Source organism: Fusarium flagelliforme, assembly GCF_020744385.1.
Source record: "Fusarium flagelliforme strain FIESC 12 MPI-CAGE-AA-0113 chromosome Unknown B0J16scaffold_7, whole genome shotgun sequence".
In the NCBI taxonomy this organism is placed as follows: domain Eukaryota; kingdom Fungi; phylum Ascomycota; class Sordariomycetes; order Hypocreales; family Nectriaceae; genus Fusarium; species Fusarium flagelliforme.
In genome coordinates this window covers 1598424-1620069 of record NW_025763509.1, presented here as the reverse complement: position 1 = coordinate 1620069, position 21646 = coordinate 1598424, and the positions used below count along the sequence as shown (strand labels likewise).

Here is a 21646-nt window from a genome sequence, read left to right as displayed (position 1 = left end):
ATTTTACTAACTTAAGTTAGACTAAAGACTAATTAGTTATAACCCTGCTATTAAGCTAAGAATATTAAACTAGGTTAGTTAAAAAATAAAGAAGTATTAGGTATAAAATATATAAAAAGGAAATAGTATAACTAATATTAATATAGGTATTTATTATCCTCTTTAAACTATAAGTCCTAGGTTAAATCTATCTTTAATATTATAATTAATAGTAATCTCTTTTAGTAAAGTTAAATCTTAATAAGTTAGGTATATATATTATATTAATTACTAAACTCTAATAATAGTAAATATATATTAATAGCTACTAAGCTATATATAAAATAACTTTTTTTTTCTTTTATCTTTAACCTTTAATTAACTTAATATAATAAGCTACTCTTTAATTAATTAATTAATTAAGACTTTATTATCTAATATACTAAGCTACTTAATTAATTAATTAACCCTAGTTTTTTACCTTTTACTATATATTACTTACTATTATAGCTTACCCTTTAACTATAATATTACCTACTATTATATAAAGAGATTTAATATATACCTTTTTATATATTAACCTTAAGATTAATTTATTATATAAGAAAATTAAACTAGCCCTTTAGAATTATAATAATATTAATAAGCTTAAGTAACTATAGGTAAAAGCTAATAACCTTAAGAAAATTCTTTTAAACTAGAATTTTAAAGAGCTATTATAGTAATTTTATTTAGTTATATAAAATAACCTTAGTTTAGTTAAGCTAATAACCTTTAGCTATAAGCTTTTCTTAGTTTATAGTAATATACTAAGTAATAATAATCTTATATAAAGTATTAAAAGGGAGATTAAAAGGAAGCTAATAGTTTTATAAAGCTTAAAAGAAAAGCTTATAAAGGCTTAGTTATATATATAGCTTAATAATTACTTTCTTAAGATAATTAAGGAATATTACTATAAGCCTTAGCTTAATAACCTAAAAAATTAAGTTAATAATATAATTAAGGTTTTTAATAGTAAGGTTCTTATTAATATAACTATAGAATAGTTAACTATAACCTTTATATATAGTATTTAGGTAAGGAAGGAAAATTTAAAAAGTTAATATTAGTAAAAGAAACTAAAAGAAATATATATTTAAAAGTTAAAGTTAAGGTAAGCTAAAGTTAAAGGCTTTAGCTAGTATATTAATTAAATAAAATTATATAACCTCTTAATTATATCTATAGTAATATAACCTAATAATATTATTAATAATATTATTAAGGGATTAATATAAGTATTATAATATAAGGCTTTATAATTACTAAAGGTATATAAAAGTAATTAAAAGTTATATTATTTATTATTATTTATATTAACTAAAGTAATACTAAGAGTATTAAGGAAAATATATATATAGTTAATATATAACTTAATACTAATAATAATAAACTTAGGGTATAAAAGGTTAAATTAAGTTAACTTTTTAAGTATTTTAGTTATAAGATTATTATTTTTACTTTTATTTTTACTTTAATTTTTAAAAAAAGGTATTATAATAATTAAATAAAAAAAAAAGAGCTAAAGGTATAAGTAAAGTATAATAAAATTAAGTATAAAAAGGTAAAATAATATAATAAAAGAAAATAGTATTAATATAAGAAGGAAAAAAAAAAAAAAAGCTATAAAAAGAAAAGCTATTATTTATATAGCTTAAAATATAAAAGTAATAGCTATTTAATTTACTATAATCTTTATAATTTATAGTAAAAAGGTACTATTATAAAGGTAATAATATAGTAAAAATAATAATATATATTATTATTAAATAGTAGTAAAATAAGCTATTACTATTAGCTATAATAAGTAAAGATAATAATTACTTAACTATAGGAAAACTATAATTTAGCTATAACTTAAATATAATTAACTATTAATATAATTTAAAGTTAATTAAAGCTAAGGATAGTTTCCTTAGAAGGAAAAGATAATTATTATAATTACTTTATAAGATAATCTTAGCCTTATTAGCTTAGCTCTATAGCCTAGCTAAACCCTAGTTTATTAGACCTTTGTAAGAAATAATATCCCTTATTACCTATAACCTTATTTTAGACTCTTTAAGCTTTAGTATAATATTATTATTAAACCTACCTAGCTTTCTAACTAACTATTATATATATATAATAAAGGGATATTACTTTAAATTACCTATAATCTCTTTTTAAACTCTTTAAGCTTTAGTACTAATATAATTATTAAACCTACCTAACTTATAATCTATTTATTATATCCTTTATAATACTATAAGTTTTAGTTTACTTTATAAGTTATATTATAAGCTATAAGTTAAAGACTTTAATAGCTTATAATTTAACTAAGCTAGTGTAGGTAGTTAATGCTATAATTAGTAAAAAATTTATAGGGTCTATATTAGCCTCTGTTAGGTTATAAGAATTACCTAATTAGATAAATCCCAATTAGGTATAGCTTAGATTTACTCTTAAAAAAAGGGAAAGCTAGCTATAGATAATAAGGAATTAACAAGATATACTATCTATGATTTAATATTACTTATATCCTGCTGTAAAGTTACATTCTCTTACGTAGGTACTGTATAAAGCTAACCCTTTAATAAAAAGATAATAACTTAACAGTAGCTACCTAGTCTTTCTCTTATTACATTATGGATAGTTACTGGGAAGACGATCTCTTATCTTCAAGACACACCCACAACCGGCGTTCAAGAAAGTCCACTGCAAAAACTGGCAATGTCTCGCATGTCTTTGGCATCTATCGTGTTCAATGCGCAAAGGCCGATGCAATAGCCCAGCAACAGAGCCTTGACGACAATTTACCAGATCAATCCACAACAAAGAAGGGCAGAAAGAAAAAACAATACAGCCACAGCCACAGCCCCAACCTCAACATTCGGAGTTTTACCACAGATGAAGATGGGCTCGTTGGTAGTCTCCATCTGCCGGGCGTCTTAAATGCCGACGTACACATGGCGGGGAGCCGGAAGGGACTCGAGGACATTCTTGCCACCGAATATGCCTCAGATGAAGAAAAGTCTGACTCTCAGGATGACGCACATGTTGCAAGTCCCATCTCCGACGATGGGTCTGGGCATATAGGGACTGAGAAGGTTATGGGAGCTTCGCAACCCTCTGACACTGCTGAAACATCGGATATCGCCTCCTACGAAGAAAAGGAACAAGCAAGGTTCAACAAATTTGAGAAAAACACTTTCCGGCAACCTAAATTTTGGCTTTCTTGGAAAGGAGAAGTCCTTGTAGCCCCCCAGCACAGCGTCCGCGCTGACACGGAGTCTGCGACAGCTGAGATACAATCAGGAATGGGGTATCTGGTCTTTTCTGGCAACAGATACGAGAAGTTCAACGGGACCATCAGTTGTGATTCGCTGGGGTGGAAAGACATTGCTATCAGCGGTAGGAAGCAATAAGATATAAAATTGGCGACTCATTTCACTCAGCTGTGGTCATTCGCGAGCAGTTTCCATTGTCAGCTCATCACGTCTGCCAGAGCAAGTTTGAGTCATTGACGTCATAGAAATTTGGGATACAGGCTTTTTCAAATCCAATATATTTTCTTCTCTTCAAGATCTCGGGTCATCGTGGCCAAGCAAACACCTCAATTAATCTCCTTTCTATTGTCAATTCCCTTATCCTCGCAGGCCCTGACACCTTGTATTGATCCTAAGAACGCCTTCACAGACGCTACCTATTGATAATCTCTTTCTTTTTGACAACAAGGTAAAATGCATCATTTAACCTTTGCTATCACATTCAACTTTATGAAAGTCATTCAATTGAACCGGAGGTGCGATAACGGTCCAATCTTGAGATGCTTGAAGACAGGGGATTCAATTAATACGAGAGGCGAAACTCAGCTACGACACGTAGAGATAGCATCCAAACTTAAACTCATAGTAAAAGAGTAGTTCATACCGATTCTAAGCCAAATATCCAAGCCAAATTATGCTCAAGCCTTAACATTGTTTGACGTTGAACAGCGTCCTGTAGCCAAACCTTTGATGCCCTGCGACCAACTTAATGAAAGTGACTGGTTTACGCTCGAATGATTTATACTCACGAACTCAGCTAACGCCCCAAATCCTACCATATAGCCTGTATGAGATATTAGAAACGCAAAAAGAAGAGGAGAATATAACGCCTAGGAAGCCAATGCCAGGGACTCTTCCAGAAATAGAGTGAAGACAACGTTTACCCTCACCCAAGCTACACAGCGGTAGCAGGATATGTACAGTGCAGGCTCAACCATATCGTAGAAAATATGCCACTATTCTCCCTGGCACTATGTTTCCATGGTCAATGTATGTCGATGGCATCTCGGCCTTCGGACTCTTTGCGAATACGTCTGTCGTGTATGAGCACTCGACATTCGCGTCTATCGGCGGCTAAAAGTATGTATAGCTCCCACTAGTCCTAGATCTAGAGTGGTGAGGGTAACACCACTTGTACGATACCTTAACATAACGCTGGTCCACCATGGCCACAGCAGGGTGGGTGCCCAAGGTGAACGACGTACCAACCACTGGGCTACCAGTACAGTTCCAATTAAAAAACATAAGTCAAGGTTTTCTGGTAGCCTAAAATTATCAACTGTGGAGGTACTCTCGGGCATTTGAAGCCATTATCACACTACGACTGGCAGCCAGTCCCGGAATTTGGGTTGGGGAAACAAATGTGGATGAAGCTGTCCAATAGATTCGTTCTCATATGCACATGGACTAAATGCTGATAGTGTTAGGTCGATACCTGTCGCCTTTTTACTTACTAGCTCCGCTCGAATCTACGCAGCCAGTAGGAACAGAGATAGCTCTTGCGCAATATGTCCGAAGTTGACGCTATGGATTCTCCAAACAGATGTTCGCATAACATGAGCGGACGATTCGGATGTTCTGACTGAATTCCCAAAGTATCATCTACAACTTATGTGTCAGCATAAATCGAAAGATGAAGAAGTACTATTTCGCAACCGTGTCTCCACCACTGGTGCTACCAGGTCTACGCAATAAACAAATCATCGCAAGTTAGTGCTTCCCAGCTTTAGTGTAGTTTCCAACAGCAAATCCTTAACTACAGTACCGTGACGGGTGTTATGCGTAAGCCTACGACCGTCTGCTAAACGGAATGCATCAATAGTTTCACCAACGCGATGTGAAATGATTCATTACTTTATAATCTATTACACAAGTTAATATACATCGATGATTAACCCCAACATTTGCGAGGCTAGTACCAATTCTCAATCGAGTATTGCTGTGAGATCGATAGATCGATGTCTTTTCTCCGGAGTAGCACGGGTTAGGGATATGGCTACTGCACGTCTACAAATTGCACAACATGCAGCTGAGCACTCGAGAATCATGCAGCAGAATGAAACTACTGCCCTATGATTTGCTTAGCGGACATGCCCAAATAAGTACGGTAATCATCAGTTCATCATACTAATGCAATTATGTGAATACGACGCATAAGCTGTTTCACATATCACGTGTTTGACAGCCATGCTTCCATTTCAAGGAAGGTCTCTTGGAGAGGAAAGTCTCCGAATGAAGCTAAAAATACTCTAAACAAGACTATCGAATGCTGTGTAAGCAAATGCAGCAGAATTCATCACACCTTTTAACATTTCTAGTCTGGAGTAAATTACCTCGTTCATTATAGTTGAGTGCACTAGAGGCAAATGGCAATACGCTTTTGGTTTCGCTCGTTCTTCAGATGGCCTCATTGGGTAAGTGCTTGAAAAAGCATCGTTGATGCCACTCGTGGCGTGAGGCTTCATTAAACAGTCCACAGTTGCAGGAAAAAATTGATTTCAATACAAGACTTCATGCTTGAATTATGCATAAACGCATTGACAAAAACGCCGACCTTGAGCGGGCACCAATCGCGGTCATCTCGGAGCCAAATACTCTTACGATGTTGCTGCGTGGTTTGTAACATGAATTAATCACGTCTTCAAGAGGCGTATGCATGATTACGCTCTCATTTACTAACCTCCCAGACCTAGGTTCAAAATGTAACAGGCAGGCGTAAATGAACTGTCTGGATGGAGACACAACCGACGCCTAGTTAAGCCAGCACAACGTCCAAGCGGACTAAACGTGTCCCGGACGAGATGGCTCCTTCAGAAAGAAGGTTAAAGTTAGAATGAGCGGGGATCGTCATAAACGGGTACAAATGACAAGACGGAACTTTAATCGTGAGCTAAGAACGACATCGGGTTAGTCCTTCGTTTCCAGATCGCTGGGAATTGCCCAGGCCAGCTTCCCCAATAGTCAAGACGGGAAGGTCGGATTACCTCCCACTGGCAGAACCAACAACTTGGTCTTTAGTCCTGATATTGGCCGTTGGGGTTGCCTCAACGTTGAGGCCCGATATGGCTTGATACCCGCATTCTTGAGCCTACAGCCATGTGTAACGGCCGAATAAGACGATATTAAACTAAACTAGACCAGCCCAGACAAGACGCCTTTGTACTTCTACAGATGTGCAAACTTGGTAGTGGTTAGCTCTGTCTCGGGACTGTCCGAACAGGTCAGCGAAGATCTTCGGACGAATTCTGTCATGAAGTTAAGGGCAGAATAACTCAGAATAGTTGCTAAATTCTCCATTGGCCCAGCAAAGCAATGCTGTTATCATTCTCGTGTTTGTGTACGCAAGCTGACCAGACTTTTAATAATATAACACTGGGGCTGTACAGCGACTTGGCAAAACTTCAGCGTGATCCACGACCATGTTCGCGGGTCGCGGACATTTTTCCTGTCCGAGCCAGTCAGTAGCTATGTTCCCCACTAATGCAATGCATATGCTGTTGGCGCAGAAGGTAAAGTCTTACCGTTTCAACATCAGCCTCAGGGGCACTTGACTGTGCAGTAAAGCTTGTTCTTGCATATGCATACTGCACGCATAAACACCACAGTCAATAGCTCCATTGACTATGTGGGAATACAGTCACAAAAGTAAGCAACCACCACCTGCAGAGGGTGATACAACCATGACAGAACGACATTCGCTTTGACCGATTCTTTCGAGCGAGACTTCCCCCACGCATGTTGACACAGCTTATCTTGATGTACCAAGCACAACTCGGATGGCTGGGGAAACGCTCTCATTTCGCCACCTTTTTTCGATCTGGTCGGACTAGCCTTGCATCACCGCACCATGATGGGAACTGTTGCAGCAAGCCAAAGCAAACTGATGATGGACTGAGTCCCGACCCAAGGTCAGAGCACAGCAATAGTCTTACAGCACTGCACAAGCGCATCTCGATTCTCGTATCAAGAGACCACTCGTTTGCACCAAGTTTACGGTGTTGAATAGCATCACGAAAAACCATAAAAGGACCGTCTTCCCTCGCTCAATCCATTCCTTCTTCACTCCTCATCCGCATTCCTTCCTCACAATCACTCTTCACTTCTAGTCTCTTCACTCGCTCAAGGGACCCAGCACCTTCTTTACCAACATTTTCATTCCAATACAGCAAAGATGAAGCTGTCTGCTGTTACACTCTTGGCTCTCACCTCGAGCATCGCCGCTGCTCCGGCTCCGGTCGCTGAACCTGGCCGTGACGCCGATCGTCGCGACTGGGACAGGCCTTCCAAGGGCTGGAACGACTGGGACGATGACCGCCGCAAGGGCGGCTACGACCATGGTCGCAAGCCTGACTACGATCATGGCCACAAGGGTGGCTACGATCACGGCCGCAAGGGTGGCTACGATCACGGCCGCAAGGGTGGCTACGATCACGGCCGCAAGGGTGGCTACGATCATGGCCGCAAGAACGACTATGACCACGGTCGCAAGCACGACTACAACAAACCTTCCAAGGGCTATGACCATGGCCGCAAGCCTGACTACGATCATGGCCGCAAGCCCGACTATGATCACGGTCGCAAGCACGACTACAACAAGCCTTCCAAGGGCTGGAACGACTGGGACGATGACCGCCGCAAGGGTGGCTACGATCACGGCCGCAAGCCTTGGAATAATGACTATAAGCATGACGACTACAAGCATGGTGGCAAGCATGACGACTACAAGCATGGAGGCAAGAAGGACGACCACAAGCATGGAGGCAAGAAGGACGACTACAAGCATGGAGGCAAGAAGGACGACTACAAGCATGGAGGCAAGAAGGACGACCACAAGCATGGAGGCAAGAAGGACGACCACAAGCATGGAGGCAAGAAGGACGACTACAAGCATGGAGGCAAGAAGGACGACTACAAGCATGGAGGCAAGAAGGACGACTACAAGCCCCCTGGCAAGAAGGACGACTACAAGCCCCCTGGCAAGAAGGACGACTACAACAAGCCTGGTAAGGGCAAGCCTGGTCGAGATGATTGGGAGCATGATCGCCCCGGTAAGGGAGGCCGCGATGACTGGGAACATGACCGCCCCGGTAAGGGAGGCCGCGATGACTGGGAACATGACCGCCCCGGTAAGGGAGGTCGCGATGACTGGGAGCACGATCGCCCCGGTAAGGGAGGCCGCGATGATTGGGAACATGACCGCCCCGGTAAGGGAGGTCGCGATGACTGGGAGCACGATCGCCCCGGTAAGGGAGGCCGCAATGAATGGGAGAACGACCGCCCTGGTAAGGGTGGAAAGCCCGGCCGAGATCGCGATGACAAATGGTAAACAACTCCATGACCTCCTTTGGCAAGCACCATGCCAGTTTGCTTGATGCAAACAACCTCGACAACTGGCCACAATTCTGGGATTGAAGGGCCAGCACCGTCTTCTCTGATAGCAGACACCCCACGCAAGGCTTCACTCTTTTATTATTCTCTTGCACATACCGATCTTTACCTTACCTTACGATTGACGATTGGAAGTTGGAATGACGAATGGTTATGACTGGATTGGTTTTCTTCTTACACTCTCGTTAACACATTTTATTGTAACTCTTAGCTTTACCAAAAGTGGAAGGAACACGCAGCTACTTACCGTTACTAAAATTGACGCACCTGTTTCACTGAAAACTATAATCTTTATATAAGTGATGCTCAATTGTCTTGTTCTAATGTCTATTCGATTCGGCCTGCACTCTCTGGGGCTTAGCGAGGACACCTTGTTTCACCGATGGTTGATAGACATCAATCTCACTTCAAGTATATATATCAGAGAATGCAAATATTATAATTCCGGTGCTTCCGCAGAAAGTTAATAATGGCTTCTTCCACGTCACCATTGATGAGCCCTTCAAAGCGGGGTTGTGTTTTACAAACGCACGTTGCTTACAAACAATCCACATATTTAACAACTCATATCACACAACCTATTCCTGCAATTCATTCTTGACCTGAAACCCCAACTCAAAGATGTCAATACACGCCAATTCAGATGACTCTTGGCATGGAGTCGTGAGTTCAGACTCGCAGTTCCAACCTGAAAAGGATCGCTACCATTTATACATTGGGCTTTTCTGCCCTTTTGCCCATCGTGCCAACCTTGTTCGTCACATCAAGGGTCTCGAGTCCATTATCGACATCTCAATTGTAAAGCCATATCCAAAGGGTGACGACAAGGGTTGGCCCGGATGGCAGTTCCCAAGCTCACCTGATGAGTACGAAGGCGCTACAGAAGACCAGCTCTTCAAGTCCAAGTATCTTCACGAAGTCTACTTCAAAGATGATCCAGATTACAAAGGGCGATACAGTGTGCCAGTTCTATGGGATAAGAAGCTCAATCGAATGGTGAACAACGAAAGCGCCGAACTGCTGCGATGGCTACCTACTGCATTCGATTCGATCCTTGATTCCAATGCACAAGGTCGAGATATAGACCTCTACCCAGAGAGTCTGCGATCTACCATTGACGAGATCAACGTGTGGATGCAACGTGACCTTAACAGCGGAGTCTACAAAGCCGGTTTTGCACCTACCCAAGAAGCGTACGACAACAACGTACCAACTGTCTTCGCGGCGCTTAACAAGCTTGAGCAATTGATCTACAAGAACGGGGGTCCATACGTACTTGGGAAGCACATGACTGAAGTAGACTTACGGGCGTACGGGACGATTATTCGTTTCGACGTCGTGTATGTCAACCACTTTAAATGCAACCTTGGAACCATTCGTGGAAACTATCCAGCTATTCATGAGTGGGTTAAGAATCTTTATTGGAATGTTAAAGGATTTAGAGAGACTACCGATTTTAGACACATCAAGGAGAACGTAAGTGACACTTTGGTTGTTCGCTCGCGGAGGCTAACCAGGCGCACAGTACACCAAGAGTCATTATGACATTAATCCACGGGCTATTACTCCTTTGGGCCCGTTCCCTCACATCGACGATGGGGTTGACCTTGACTTTGGTAAGCTCAAGCCTGGGTCAATTCGTCATCCTGCTGTACTTTCTCGTCAGAAAGAGCTATATGGCTCATTTGAGGAGACCCCTTCACACATGTAAATAGGTTTTCTCTTTCAACAAATATTTAGCATCTCATCCATTCTTTTCTCAAGGTAGACTTTGCTTTCCGGCATTCATCTCCAGGCCAGTTGCGGACTGCAGCCATGTGTTCCAATCAATATCCGTGTCAATGTCCATGTCCATATCTGCATCAGTAAAAGCTTCAGTCCCCAAATTTGGGTCAGTCCAAAGCCAAGATCCAACGTCTGTATCCATTGACTGACTGTTTACCCAGTTCTGTGGAAACGTAGTCGGCTCCGCACCGTCGATTGCACTTGAACTATGCCCAGAGTTGATGTACGGGGGGTCTGATGGGGTATTGGGAAGCTGTCTCTCATGGTCGCCGTGACTGTTACCCCCATTGTTCGAACTACAAACTTCAGGAGTAACCTTCATCTTTTGCCAAACTAGCGTCCGCCAATTTTGAAGAAACTGCTCTTGGGGCTGTGACGAATCGGGGCTGGCTGGAATAGGCAGAGAGCCATCGATCCTCTCTAATGTATCAATCACTGATGGGTTATTTTGGATCTGTTCAAGCTGTGAGCTACGATGGCTTCTCGCTTTAGCCATCAACTTCCGTAGAGGAATCCACATGCGCACATCGTTAGCCATGGTGTTCTGAGATGGAATCAACCATGGGCTGTGCAAAGCAATCCATGCACGCTCAACGGTGGGTGACCACTGCCTGCGAGATATCTCAATCAGTAGCCAAACAATGGCATACCAATGGGTATACGTCTGGTATATCCATCTCCATTGACGGCATCTGGTCTCGGCGTTGAGAGCATGGTTATGCTCTGCTATTTCGATAGCAGCAATGAGTAATTTGTCCCTGACTTGATCCGAGAATCGATCACTCGGCGAAGCAAAGAGTGATGGAAGGTAGACCAGGAGGGTCAGTTTGGACATGACTAGGCGGGTAACGACGACCCCGACCCAATTGATAATGTCATCGGGGTCGTTTGAATATTTGGCATACCCCTCCTCAAGCTTTGAACGATGGGATTCAAGTAGCCGTGCCTGATCTTCAAGGCTCGCACCGCCTGTTTGGGGGCTCGAAGCCATCAGCTGCATTGACATAAGCGCCAGCTCGCACATAGCCACACCCAGGGACATGTCCGTGACGCCTTGGCGCTCCGGAGGCATCTCTTTTGTCTCAGGTTCAATGTCGGAGTCGTTGATGTTGAGAGGCATTTTAGTGTCAAAACTGCCTTCTGTAATGGTGAACTCAGTTCCCTGATCCTCGGATGCACGAATATCAACAACTATGACCATCCACCAGAGTCGTCGCCGTTGTTCAACTTCAAAAGGAGATAGATGTGAAAATTGAGAACCGTCTCGATGCAGGCCGACAGAACGAGCCATGCGAATCAGAAGACCTGTCATCATCCATATGTATACTGGGCTATCGTATCTCCGGGCGAGGGCAAGGAAGATGGTCAAAGTCTGGACGTGAACTATATCTGGGTCGTTGAGAAAGTCTGCCCTCGCAAGAGTCTGCTCAAGACCACGACGGAATTTGAGATTGAGATCTATTTTGGCAGTGCCAAAGTTGATCAACACATCATCATCTTCCATCGATGTTATTGCGGCGTAGTAAATGGAGAAAAGTAGAGCTTGATGCTTGAGAGCCAGTTGAGGTCTAGAGCCACGAGATGAACGAACCATCTTCCTGATGCTCGGCATGTGGACTACGTGCATGATGATGTTCATGTTCTCTTCAAATACGTCCAACAAGAATGGAATCTGAGATGGCAAGGGATTAAAGTCTTGCCCGCCTGGTGATGATGGCGACATGTCATTTTGGAATAGGAATGCGTGCCGTTCTGCGGGTTCTCGATGTTGTTCTTGTGTTGAGGGAGTGGACGCTGGGAAATCTTGGTCCTCAGAGGAGGCTTCATCATCTCCCATTCTACGAGTGTCCATCTTCAGGCCCTCAAGCTATGGACAGTTAATGATTAGAATACAAGAAGACGCTATAGCTACTGACCTCATCACTTATTCGGGACCAGAAGCCACTGGCGATATAGCGTCTTTGGTTGGCATCTTTGAGAACCATGCGACCGAAATGCTTCTGCACGTCTGATGTTGTTGATGAAGAAGGACTAGCTGCAACTTTCACGTTCTCGGGCGGTGATGCAGCGTCAGAAGAAGCCCCCCGACTGCTAGCATTAGCGACCTCAAGCTGACCCCTCAATTCTTTGACCAGATTCTCAAGTGTCTGCAGTCTTTCCAAAGCTTGGTCACCACTCGGCCTACTCTCGGTCTGCGCATCACCATTAAGGCGTTCCAACCGCCGAGCCCATCTAGGCGGGCGGTCATTGGACGGCACGACACAAGGAATATTGGCCCTGCGACAATTGGAGCAAGGCGAGAGTTTATCGCATCGAACCTTGCGACTGCGACAGACGACGCAGCTGCGGAGCTTTACAGTTGGAGCAGACCTCGCGCTTTTCTCGGGCGCAGAAGCCGAATCGGGCGCGAGAGGAGGGGTTGGGTCTGGAGCTGAGGGAGACGACGCCATTTGCGGATCAAAAGGGATGCAAACGGTAACAGTAGTCTCACTAGAATTAGATATTGTCTTGGCAAAGGGGGGGAAGAATGGTCTCAGTATTGTCCCGCGTTCGGTGTCTTGGGGTTATTTGCGTCCTTATTTCTCTTCAGTGCTTTGGATTAATGAGCCGTCGTTATCATCAACGATGCGACCTTGAGAACTGGTCAAGGCTAGCGTTTGTTATCAGAAGGGACTAGCTAGCCATGTTTAGCAAGTAAATTCTAGACTAAAGATGGGTCAACATTAAATCTAGGTGCCCTTTGTATCCTTTATATCCGCTGTTCATATCTATAGATTCATTTTGACATGATTTACTGCCATGAATGACTGTTGAGAAATGCATATTACACGACTATGATGTTCTTGAGATAGGGACTGTTAGTGTTGAGACAGCTAATCAGGCGCTGGAAATAAGCACTATTGCCCTTCTGATCAGCCCCCACATCTTCATCTCCAAAGCATTCATCAATCTCATGTCAGTCAACAACAAACTCAACGAATAAGCAACACCAAGCTTTATCTACGACTATAAATAGAAGCTCATTCATTAGACTTTATATCGATACATTCCTCACATCGCCATCATTCCATAATGAGACACCACACGCTAGATCCTCCAAGACATGACCCCTTTCATAGAAGGGATGTGCATCTCAAGGGATGTCTTGCTACCCATGACAAGTCCAACGCCGGATTTCGTTTCGCTTCATGACATTCTTTCTTCACAGTTTATCTTCTTGACTCGCTCTGCATTAGCTTCACTTGGCCTGCAGACTGCTTACTTAGCCTTTCATGTCTTTGACGATAGCACAGAGTCACTTCTCACACGATGATTCCCTATCGGTAACATCACCCAGGCCAAGCGGCCATAGCATGGACGTCACTGCATCCACTCTCAACCGAACCAGTCCCCTCGATTTCGATTTCGCCAAGATTCAGCCTTTTGTCAAATCCGGCGCCTTCCTAGAGCCACTCGACACTTCGTCTCGTTTGAACGACTCCCATGAGTCTCAACTCTCCAAACGCAGCAATCGTTATGCAATGCGCTTCTCTTCCAACGCTGGCATCATTGAACAGTACGCAAGGTCGTGGAGTCAAGACCTCAGCGGTGGTATCCCACTCGAAGAAGACATGAATTATGAGCAGCTTGTTGGTCCAACGTCGGGTAGCAATACACCAAGATGGCCTTTCATCAACGACGATAGTGTCAATACACCTGACTCGGTAGAGCCTGCTAGCCCTCTCTTTCCTACCACTGCCAACGCCGTTTCGCAGCCCAGACAGATCCACCGAATTGATGAAGATCTCGAGGACTGGGCTGCCTTGTACGTCTCGCCACTCGATGCAGTACCAGAAGCCTCTGAAGCAGAGCTTCCTCCACCTCCACCAGCTCGGTTATCCTTCCGTCGCTCCCGCAATAAGGTCATGACATCTGCCGAGTTTGAACAATTGAGGAAGCAAAGGGCTAGAGAAGAGGCTGAGAGACGGTTCTACGAGGGCGAAGACGAGGAGGACAAGATCGACTATGAGGGTATTGACGAGGCTGAGCTTGTCAGGAAGCAGATGGCGCAACGCAAGAAGCAACAGGCGCACCTTGACAACTACCGACAGCGGATGATGAAGAGTACCAAGGGACCTGACCTTCCAGCGATACCGTCTCATCATTCAAGAAAGTCTTCGTCATGGTCTATCAAGTCTTTCAAGACTTTCCGAGGTCATCAAGAGGAGACGATGACACAGTACGGTGGGGATGACGATGAAGATGATGTGCCTCTAGCCATACTCCAGATGCAACGGCGCTCTGATGGGAGATCAGAGTATGGTGTGCAGCTTCAACCAGGTACAGACCACCGACGCCAGCAATCACGATCACCATTGCCAGCCTTTGCGAACGGGCTGCCACAAGATCCATATGCCGGGGCTATGAACACCCAATGGCCGATGAACAGCCAGCAGCTTATCCCAGGTGGCCTTGTCGGTGTGATAGCAAGTGAAGAGCGCGCCAAGGCGATGCGACGTGTTGCACCAAGTCATGGCTTCCAGCCTTTACCTGACACCAACAACGCTTTCAACTGGGCCTCCTCATCTCATCAGCCACCCCCGATACCTGGCACATTCAATATGCCTGCCATGCAACCCCCAATGCCAATCTCGCGACCGCAAACGCCGGTTGCCGTGCCACAGATGCCCCCAGTTCCTCCTAATAACCAGATGTTCAACTTCATTCAAGCCCAAACGGACTTCTTGCGCAGTATGGCTACCATGAATCAACAAAGAGGTGGTCAGGCCTGGGATCAACAGTCTGTGATGAATATGGGCATGCCCGGTGTAATGCCTAATTACGCCCCTTCGAATTATGCTCCTTCAAATTACGCAAAGTCCAATTATGCACCGTCAAACTACGCGCAATCAAATTACGCAAGGTCAACTTATGCCAAGTCAACTTATGCTCGCTCAAACTATGCCAAGTCTGTTCACAACCGAGATACTGGATACGCCCCTTCAGTTGCGCCGTCCGAACGAAACACTGTGGGCATGCCAAGTCGCTACAGACCCGTCTCAAAAACGGCGCAACAAGTGCGTTCAGAGAGGGAGACCCCAAGGGTTTCTACTTCAAGTAACTGGAATCGCAATCGCAACACAAGGGCGGACACCGCAGCTATTCTTGAAGGCGATAGTACTGACAGCGAAGATGATGAAGCATTTTGGAGAGCGAAGAAGGCCAAGCGAGACAGGAGAAGAGCCATGTGGATTCAAGAAAACGATTTGGGGATCAAGGGTGAATGGATCATCTGAGAGTGATGAAGATATAGAGCAAGGATCATGGCGGTTAGAGGAGGAATAACTAATAATATCAGGAAATCCAATCCGGACGCGATACACACGAATAGTAATTTTCATAGACTTCTCTATAGATTATAATCACTACATACTTTCAGAGTAACGCCATCCCAGCAAGATCAACAGAATTAGATTGTCGTAAATCATTCAACACAAGCACTTTGCCTGCTGCAAGGTGTTGACAACATGTCTCTGTCCATGGCCGAGCGGTCATGGCAGGTAATTAACTATATACCATAGAACAAAACATTCATATCCAAGTAACTATACCGATTAAATGATCCAATATCTCCTGTTATGTTTACGCATCTTGGCGCTCTGCTGTTCTGATGTCGACTTGCGAGTCTTTGTGGGGGCTCCTCGAGGAGATGGAAGAGCTGACAGCATGCTGTGGTGGGCCTGGGCGGTAGATCTGCGCTGCTATTTCGGATGACGACCTCGACACAGGGCGAGAGTGGCCAGTCGGGTCACCACGGGCTGTGGCAGCCAATGCGTCAAGCTGTCCCATGGTGTCGATCTGCGTCGACGACTTGGACTTCATGAAAGATGCTCGATCATCAGCCATGAACTGGTATCGGGCATCGGGGTTCTTGCGCCAGAAGACGAGGGCACTGGAAATGATGATCATGAGGAGCAAAATAAGCGAAAAGGCCGCGTTGGCGACAAAGAGGACGAGGCCAGTGACTGAGGGTCCCATCCTAGGCATACCCAGAACATTGGTGAAGATGAAGAGACAGATGGAGTTGAGGAAGTTGAGCACAAAGATGGCGATGTTGAAAGAGTTGACACTCTTGTCCATGAAAGGGCGCATGACACTCGTAGCGATCAGGGCAGCCACTTCGATGACAATGAGAGCAACGGCCTGAACTGGGCCACTCTTTTGGCTCAGGGCGATGAACATGCCCTTGACGAAGACGTACACAAGCTGAGGTACAACAAAGTAGTAGGCCGAGGCTCGGTACGGGATGTACAAGAAGCCCCATTTGTTCAGGACTCGCGAGTCGGAGAACAGAGTGACGACGGGGTTGCTGTGTCGCGCAATAGTGACGATCCTGAAGGCCGCCATGGCAAGGGTAGCTGTCACGAAAATGAGGAAGAAGACAGCAAGAACAACCAGTGCGGGTGAGTCAACTTGAGTGAACTCCCAGAGACAGAGGATAGTCATGGGAGCAAAGCCCATGAGGGTGAGTCGAAGAAGGATGCCCTTGAGGATTGTCTGCCACTCGGTTCGGAACTCGAGGAAACGTTCATGCTTGATCCAAGCCTGCTTTGCGAACAAGTCAAGGACAACCTTGGCAAGAAGGACGAGTATGCAGGTGAAGATAATTGCGATGAGGAAGAAGGTAAGAGCAGTGATGAAGAGGTTAGTAGTCTCGATGTGGGAGCGGAAAGCGACACGCTGGATACCGTAGACCAGGAAGGAACCGTTCTCAAGCTCGATGTTGGCCCGTTTGGTCATGGCAAAGCCGCGACGGACAAGAGATGCGGCGCCGGGGATGTAGTCCAGTGATCGCTTGGCAACTTGAACTGAGGAAGTGGCAAGATGGTCGAAGATGCGAGCAGGCGTGCCACCTGTTGCGCGTTGATACCAGGTGAAGATGTTCTGCATCCAGCCAAGTCGGATGATGCCCATAGTCCATTGGAAGTTCAGAGTCCAGGCGTCAACGATGGGTGGCATGGTGATTCCTGTGAGTCCGATGATAGCTTGGGCCTGGAAGTATGTGAAGAGGGCCAGGGTGTTGGCAGCGAGATGTGCAGCTGCATTGCCGTAACCTGCTAGTGAGATGCAGGCCGAGGATACGAGGCCAATTCCGATGATGATGGCGGTAACCCATTTGACCGAGAGTTGTTCGACGGTCTTTCCAGTGGAGAAGTCAGCCTCGACGCAGGCGACGCTCTCCCCAGTATCGGTCATATTGACAAAGGCGCGGACAGTAGCATCCAAATCAGGAATGCCATAGGCAATGTCGGGAACTTGGTCTAAATTATTGCCGAGGTCGAAGTTGAACTTGATTTCGATATCACCGGGTGTCATGGGACAAAGAGCAGGGAGGTCGAGGGAGTTGGAACAAGGGTCGACGACCTGGCGGATGAACTGGTAGCCGTAGACGACGAGGGAGACATCAAAGAGGACTTTGCCCTGGACAGAGGCTACAGCGTTGACATTGAAGGTGGCGACCGAGTTGTTGGGTGTAATGACAACATGGAAAAGACTGGCGGTGATTAAAGAGCCTCGTTGACAGCTGTTGAGCGACTTGGACTCGAGAACCCTGTCGGCCGTCGTGAAAGAGGCGAGCCATGAGACGAGAATGAGAACCGACGTGAATAACTTCATGACTGCGGTGGTGCACTGAATTGGCTACAGGCGATGAGACGCTTAGTGGATGGAATAACCGGTGTCGCGTCGATCAAGAGCTTATGCCGCGGGTGCTGAAATGGTTGCGACAGAGTTAGTTGACGCTATGGCGCATTGTTGATGTTGAGTCGCGATGATAATTAACGAGTGAGCGAGTGGATCCAGGTCAAGTCAAGTCAAGGGAGAAGAAGAGGTGATGTTTTCGGCCGGGGCGGAGAGTGACTCAACTCGTCACAAAAGTCCGGAAATCGAAGCGAGAGTGTCGGACAGAGAGACGATTAACGACGAAAGCGACCGTCTAAATGTCTGCCTTTGCTGTTGGTTGATATGGGGAAAAGTTGCAGTTGCTGGGGATGAGCACCTTGAAAAGCGGGAAATTGGGGATAAGCTGCTCCGTAAAAAGTTCAAAGTTCTTTGTCACTGACGAGTAACGAGGCGAAGCAAAAACATCCCACAAGCGGAACCGAACCAATCAACACTCTTGATCGGGATTAGTCATTTCAAAATGGCTGGTAATTGGCACTTTGGATACGAGATTACGGGTACGTACCTTCAGTAAACAAGGTTACAACGGCCCAACCTCCGAATCCTCTCCTCTTGATTGACTTGGTCAGGTCAGCCTCAACAGCCAAGAGCGAATTTACAATTCTAGTCATGATTCATTTTCTTCCAATTATAGTAAAACTAAAACTCCAATTGTACAGTACAGTAACTTGTGTATTCTATGGTAATTTAATCACTCACTCACTAATTCTTGATCGATTAAATCCGTCATCATTACCAATGCTTTTTGACGTCATGGAGCATCTTCTTCATCGCCATGTCCGGCTTATCAGCGTTATCAGCGGGGTTATCCGCCAACACTAATTACCCTGCATTGCTTCATCAACAACATGTTATTCCCATTCAAGAGACCAAAGCATCACACTAATCCTCATTCTTATAAAATCGTTGCTGTTTACTTGAATGTGGTACTATCAATACGATATTAGGTTCCCTTGGGCCGACTGGACCTGAGACGAAGGATCAATAAGCATGTGATGCTTTATCCAACGTGAGGTCTGAGACCATGACCGAAATGGGATATTTCGCATAACTTACAGCACAGCCTCCTTGCGACATACGATAATTAATTATTTTCAATTACAGCGTAAATTGCATTAAAAAAGGGGGCCTTGTTTGAATAAACATGAATAAGCTTTCTCACTCTAAAAGCGAGTGTACGATAGTTGTTATGATAGACCACCATAGCATATCAATTATGTGGAAATGACATCCAGTCCCAATCTTTTTTTTAAAAAGTTGAGCATGCAGGCAGAGAACATCAACCTGATATAACCACAAGCCTAGCAATGGCTTACATAACCTTTCACTGTTCAAGAACTGGATGACCACTTACCCATACCACCAGGAAGAGATTTATTCACTAGATCTAGTGTTTTGGAAAATCAGGATTCCAAGGACCATCTTGTTTCTCAAACTACTTTCGTAGTCCAGGGTAGGGTGCCATTCTCAGGCTATACTGACTTGAATACGAATCCCCTGTTAGCTATCAGAGTCTTGCCGAGTTGTTGAGTCTGTGAGTTATTAATAAAGTGAGTTTCACGATGGAAAGACAAGGTAGATAGCTTTGACTCAAGATTAATGACACCAATTACCAAAATAGAGGATGGTATTAGGGCTGTGGCGTAATTATGTTACTTGTAAATCTTTTGTCATCACCGAGTTTGATGCGGCGTGAACGGAATAAACTGCTTTAACGAAAATTTATTATACGGCAAATTCGCTGTGACTGTTTTACACCATCAAACCCTAGATCAACTCCAAGGTTCCGTTGTAGTTCCTGATTCTCTCGTCAAGAATGATGGAGCTCAAGACCCAGTTACCATCCCGAGACAACTCGCCCTCGAGTCTCTGTCCTCCATCGACAAGACGAACATGTCGCGACGAGTTTCCGAAACCACCACCACCCTGGCTACCACCGCCAGGCACCTGGAGAGTCTGACCAGGGTAAATCAAATCGGGGTTGCTGATATTGTTGATTCTGGCAATCTCATCGAAAGAGGTGTTGAATCGGCCAGCGATGCCTCGGAGAGTGTCACCTTGCTGAACAGTAACCTGGGAAGAACCACCGTGGTGGCCGCCGGCGGACCAGCGGAAGCTTCCTCTGTCGTTCTCGAGAAGCTTGTTGAGGGAGATGGAGGTGTGCTGGTAGTCGCCATCCTCGCGCTTGCAGGAAGCGTGGAGGACGTAGTCGCCGTGAGCATCGAGTCTGATGTCTCGGGATGAGGCGGTGAAGTTACCGGCGTAGCTACCACCGCGGCGTGAGTGGCCGCGAGAAGAGCTGCGGCTACGGCTTCGACGACGGGAAGAGCTACGGCGACGGCCAGATCCGTGGTGGTGGTGGCTGTGACGGTCATCATCTCGTCGGTCGTCATCACGCCTCCTCTTCTCATCTTCGCGTCGTCTCTTGTCTTCCTCCTCTCGTCGCTTCTCTTCCTCTTCTCTTCGCTTTTCCTCCTCCTTCTTCTCATCACGGTCATCTTTCCAGTCTGAGGCGGCATCCTGAAGCTTGTGACCACTGAAGGCGCCTGCTAGAGCACCGATGACAGTGCTGGACTTGCTGTGTCCAGTCTTACCGCCGATCTTGTGACCACCGAAAGCACCGGCGGCACCACCAGCCATGGCTCCCATGAAGCCACGCTCGCCATCTTGGGGTTCACCCTCGCCACCCTGGAAGCCTCCGGGACCAGATTGGTTTTGCTGAGACTGGGAGTAGTAAGAAGATGCTTCTCCTTGGTTTTGTTGGTATCCTCCTTGCTGAGGGCCACCCTGCTGGTAGCCGCCCTGTTGGTAACCACCTTGCTGTTGGCCGTACTGTTGCTGACCATACTGCTGCTGCTGGCCATACTGCTGGCCTCCCTGCTGATGACCGCCTTGTTGGTAGCCACCTTGCTCATTGCGACGGTCATCGCCGCCCTGCTGAGGGAAGCCCTGCTGTTGGAATTCGGTGTTGTGTCCGTAGCGAGTCATTTTGTCTTGAGTTGTTTGAAGTTAGAACAATAAGATCCTACGTCAAGACTTGGGGTACGGCCACTATATATGCCTGACTGCCACGGTGAAGGCGAAGGCATTCGTTCGCAGCCACAGTTGACGTCTCCAATGATACCCAAGATGAGTCCAATCGGAGGCCCCAACGTTGCCCAGAGTGGGTTCTTGTCTGCACCGCCTCATATTAATGAGTGATGCCACGTATCTGCTTGCGAAGCTTTGAGCAACACTTGGCCCTTTGCTTGGTGGTCACTGCTGTCTTGGCGTTTTGGCCTGCCGCTGGCTGTGGCAAGATGCAGGGGTCCCTGTTATTTTTGGAACAGACACCCTCATCAGGGTCTTTGCAGTAGTCTTGGGTTGCCATCGTTTAGTTGTTGTGATACCAAATGATTGAACGATAGTGAGTCTCTTGGAAA

At 45.2% G+C, this 21646-nt stretch overlaps 7 protein-coding genes across 7 annotated transcripts; 4 read left to right on the top strand and 3 right to left on the bottom strand.

Annotated features, from left to right (window-relative positions):
* The first annotated feature begins 2635 nt into the window (after nucleotides 1–2635).
* Nucleotides 2636–3459, top strand: B0J16DRAFT_349080 (uncharacterized protein). The gene has a single exon (XM_046128842.1). The coding sequence runs from the start codon at nucleotides 2649–2651 to the stop codon at nucleotides 3426–3428; it is 780 nt and encodes a 259-aa protein (XP_045979066.1). The 5' UTR covers nucleotides 2636–2648; the 3' UTR covers nucleotides 3429–3459.
* A 4041-nt stretch (nucleotides 3460–7500) lies between these two features.
* On the top strand, nucleotides 7501–8655 carry B0J16DRAFT_404491 (uncharacterized protein; the record flags this gene model as incomplete). Its single annotated transcript, XM_046132807.1, has 1 exon — nucleotides 7501–8655. One exon carries the CDS (start codon nucleotides 7501–7503, stop codon nucleotides 8653–8655), a length of 1155 nt encoding a protein of 384 aa, XP_045979065.1.
* A 683-nt stretch (nucleotides 8656–9338) lies between these two features.
* Nucleotides 9339–10428, top strand: B0J16DRAFT_273383 (glutathione S-transferase; the record flags this gene model as incomplete). The annotated part of the gene is made up of 2 exons (XM_046123637.1): nucleotides 9339–10193; nucleotides 10243–10428. The coding sequence occupies 2 exons, from the start codon at nucleotides 9339–9341 to the stop codon at nucleotides 10426–10428; spliced, it is 1041 nt and encodes a 346-aa protein (XP_045979064.1).
* Nucleotides 10370–13062, bottom strand: B0J16DRAFT_184513 (fungal-specific transcription factor domain-containing protein). Its single transcript, XM_046122684.1, has 2 exons — nucleotides 12419–13062; nucleotides 10370–12369 (listed from the first exon to the last, which is right to left on the bottom strand). The coding sequence occupies exons 1-2, from the start codon at nucleotides 12950–12952 to the stop codon at nucleotides 10477–10479; spliced, it is 2427 nt and encodes an 808-aa protein (XP_045979063.1). The 5' UTR covers nucleotides 12953–13062; the 3' UTR covers nucleotides 10370–10476.
* An 819-nt stretch (nucleotides 13063–13881) lies between these two features.
* B0J16DRAFT_349074 (uncharacterized protein) lies at nucleotides 13882–15861 on the top strand. The gene has a single exon (XM_046128841.1). The coding sequence runs from the start codon at nucleotides 14024–14026 to the stop codon at nucleotides 15776–15778; it is 1755 nt and encodes a 584-aa protein (XP_045979062.1). The 5' UTR covers nucleotides 13882–14023; the 3' UTR covers nucleotides 15779–15861.
* B0J16DRAFT_349073 (uncharacterized protein) lies at nucleotides 15862–18571 on the bottom strand. Its single transcript, XM_046128840.1, has one exon. It carries the CDS (start codon nucleotides 18156–18158, stop codon nucleotides 16125–16127), a length of 2034 nt encoding a protein of 677 aa, XP_045979061.1. The 5' UTR covers nucleotides 18159–18571; the 3' UTR covers nucleotides 15862–16124.
* Nucleotides 18572–19991: 1420 nt separating this feature from the next.
* Nucleotides 19992–21212, bottom strand: B0J16DRAFT_324175 (CVNH domain-containing protein; the record flags this gene model as incomplete). The annotated part of the gene is made up of 1 exon (XM_046125812.1): nucleotides 19992–21212. One exon carries the CDS (start codon nucleotides 21210–21212, stop codon nucleotides 19992–19994), a length of 1221 nt encoding a protein of 406 aa, XP_045979060.1.
* Nucleotides 21213–21646: the final 434 nt, after the last annotated feature.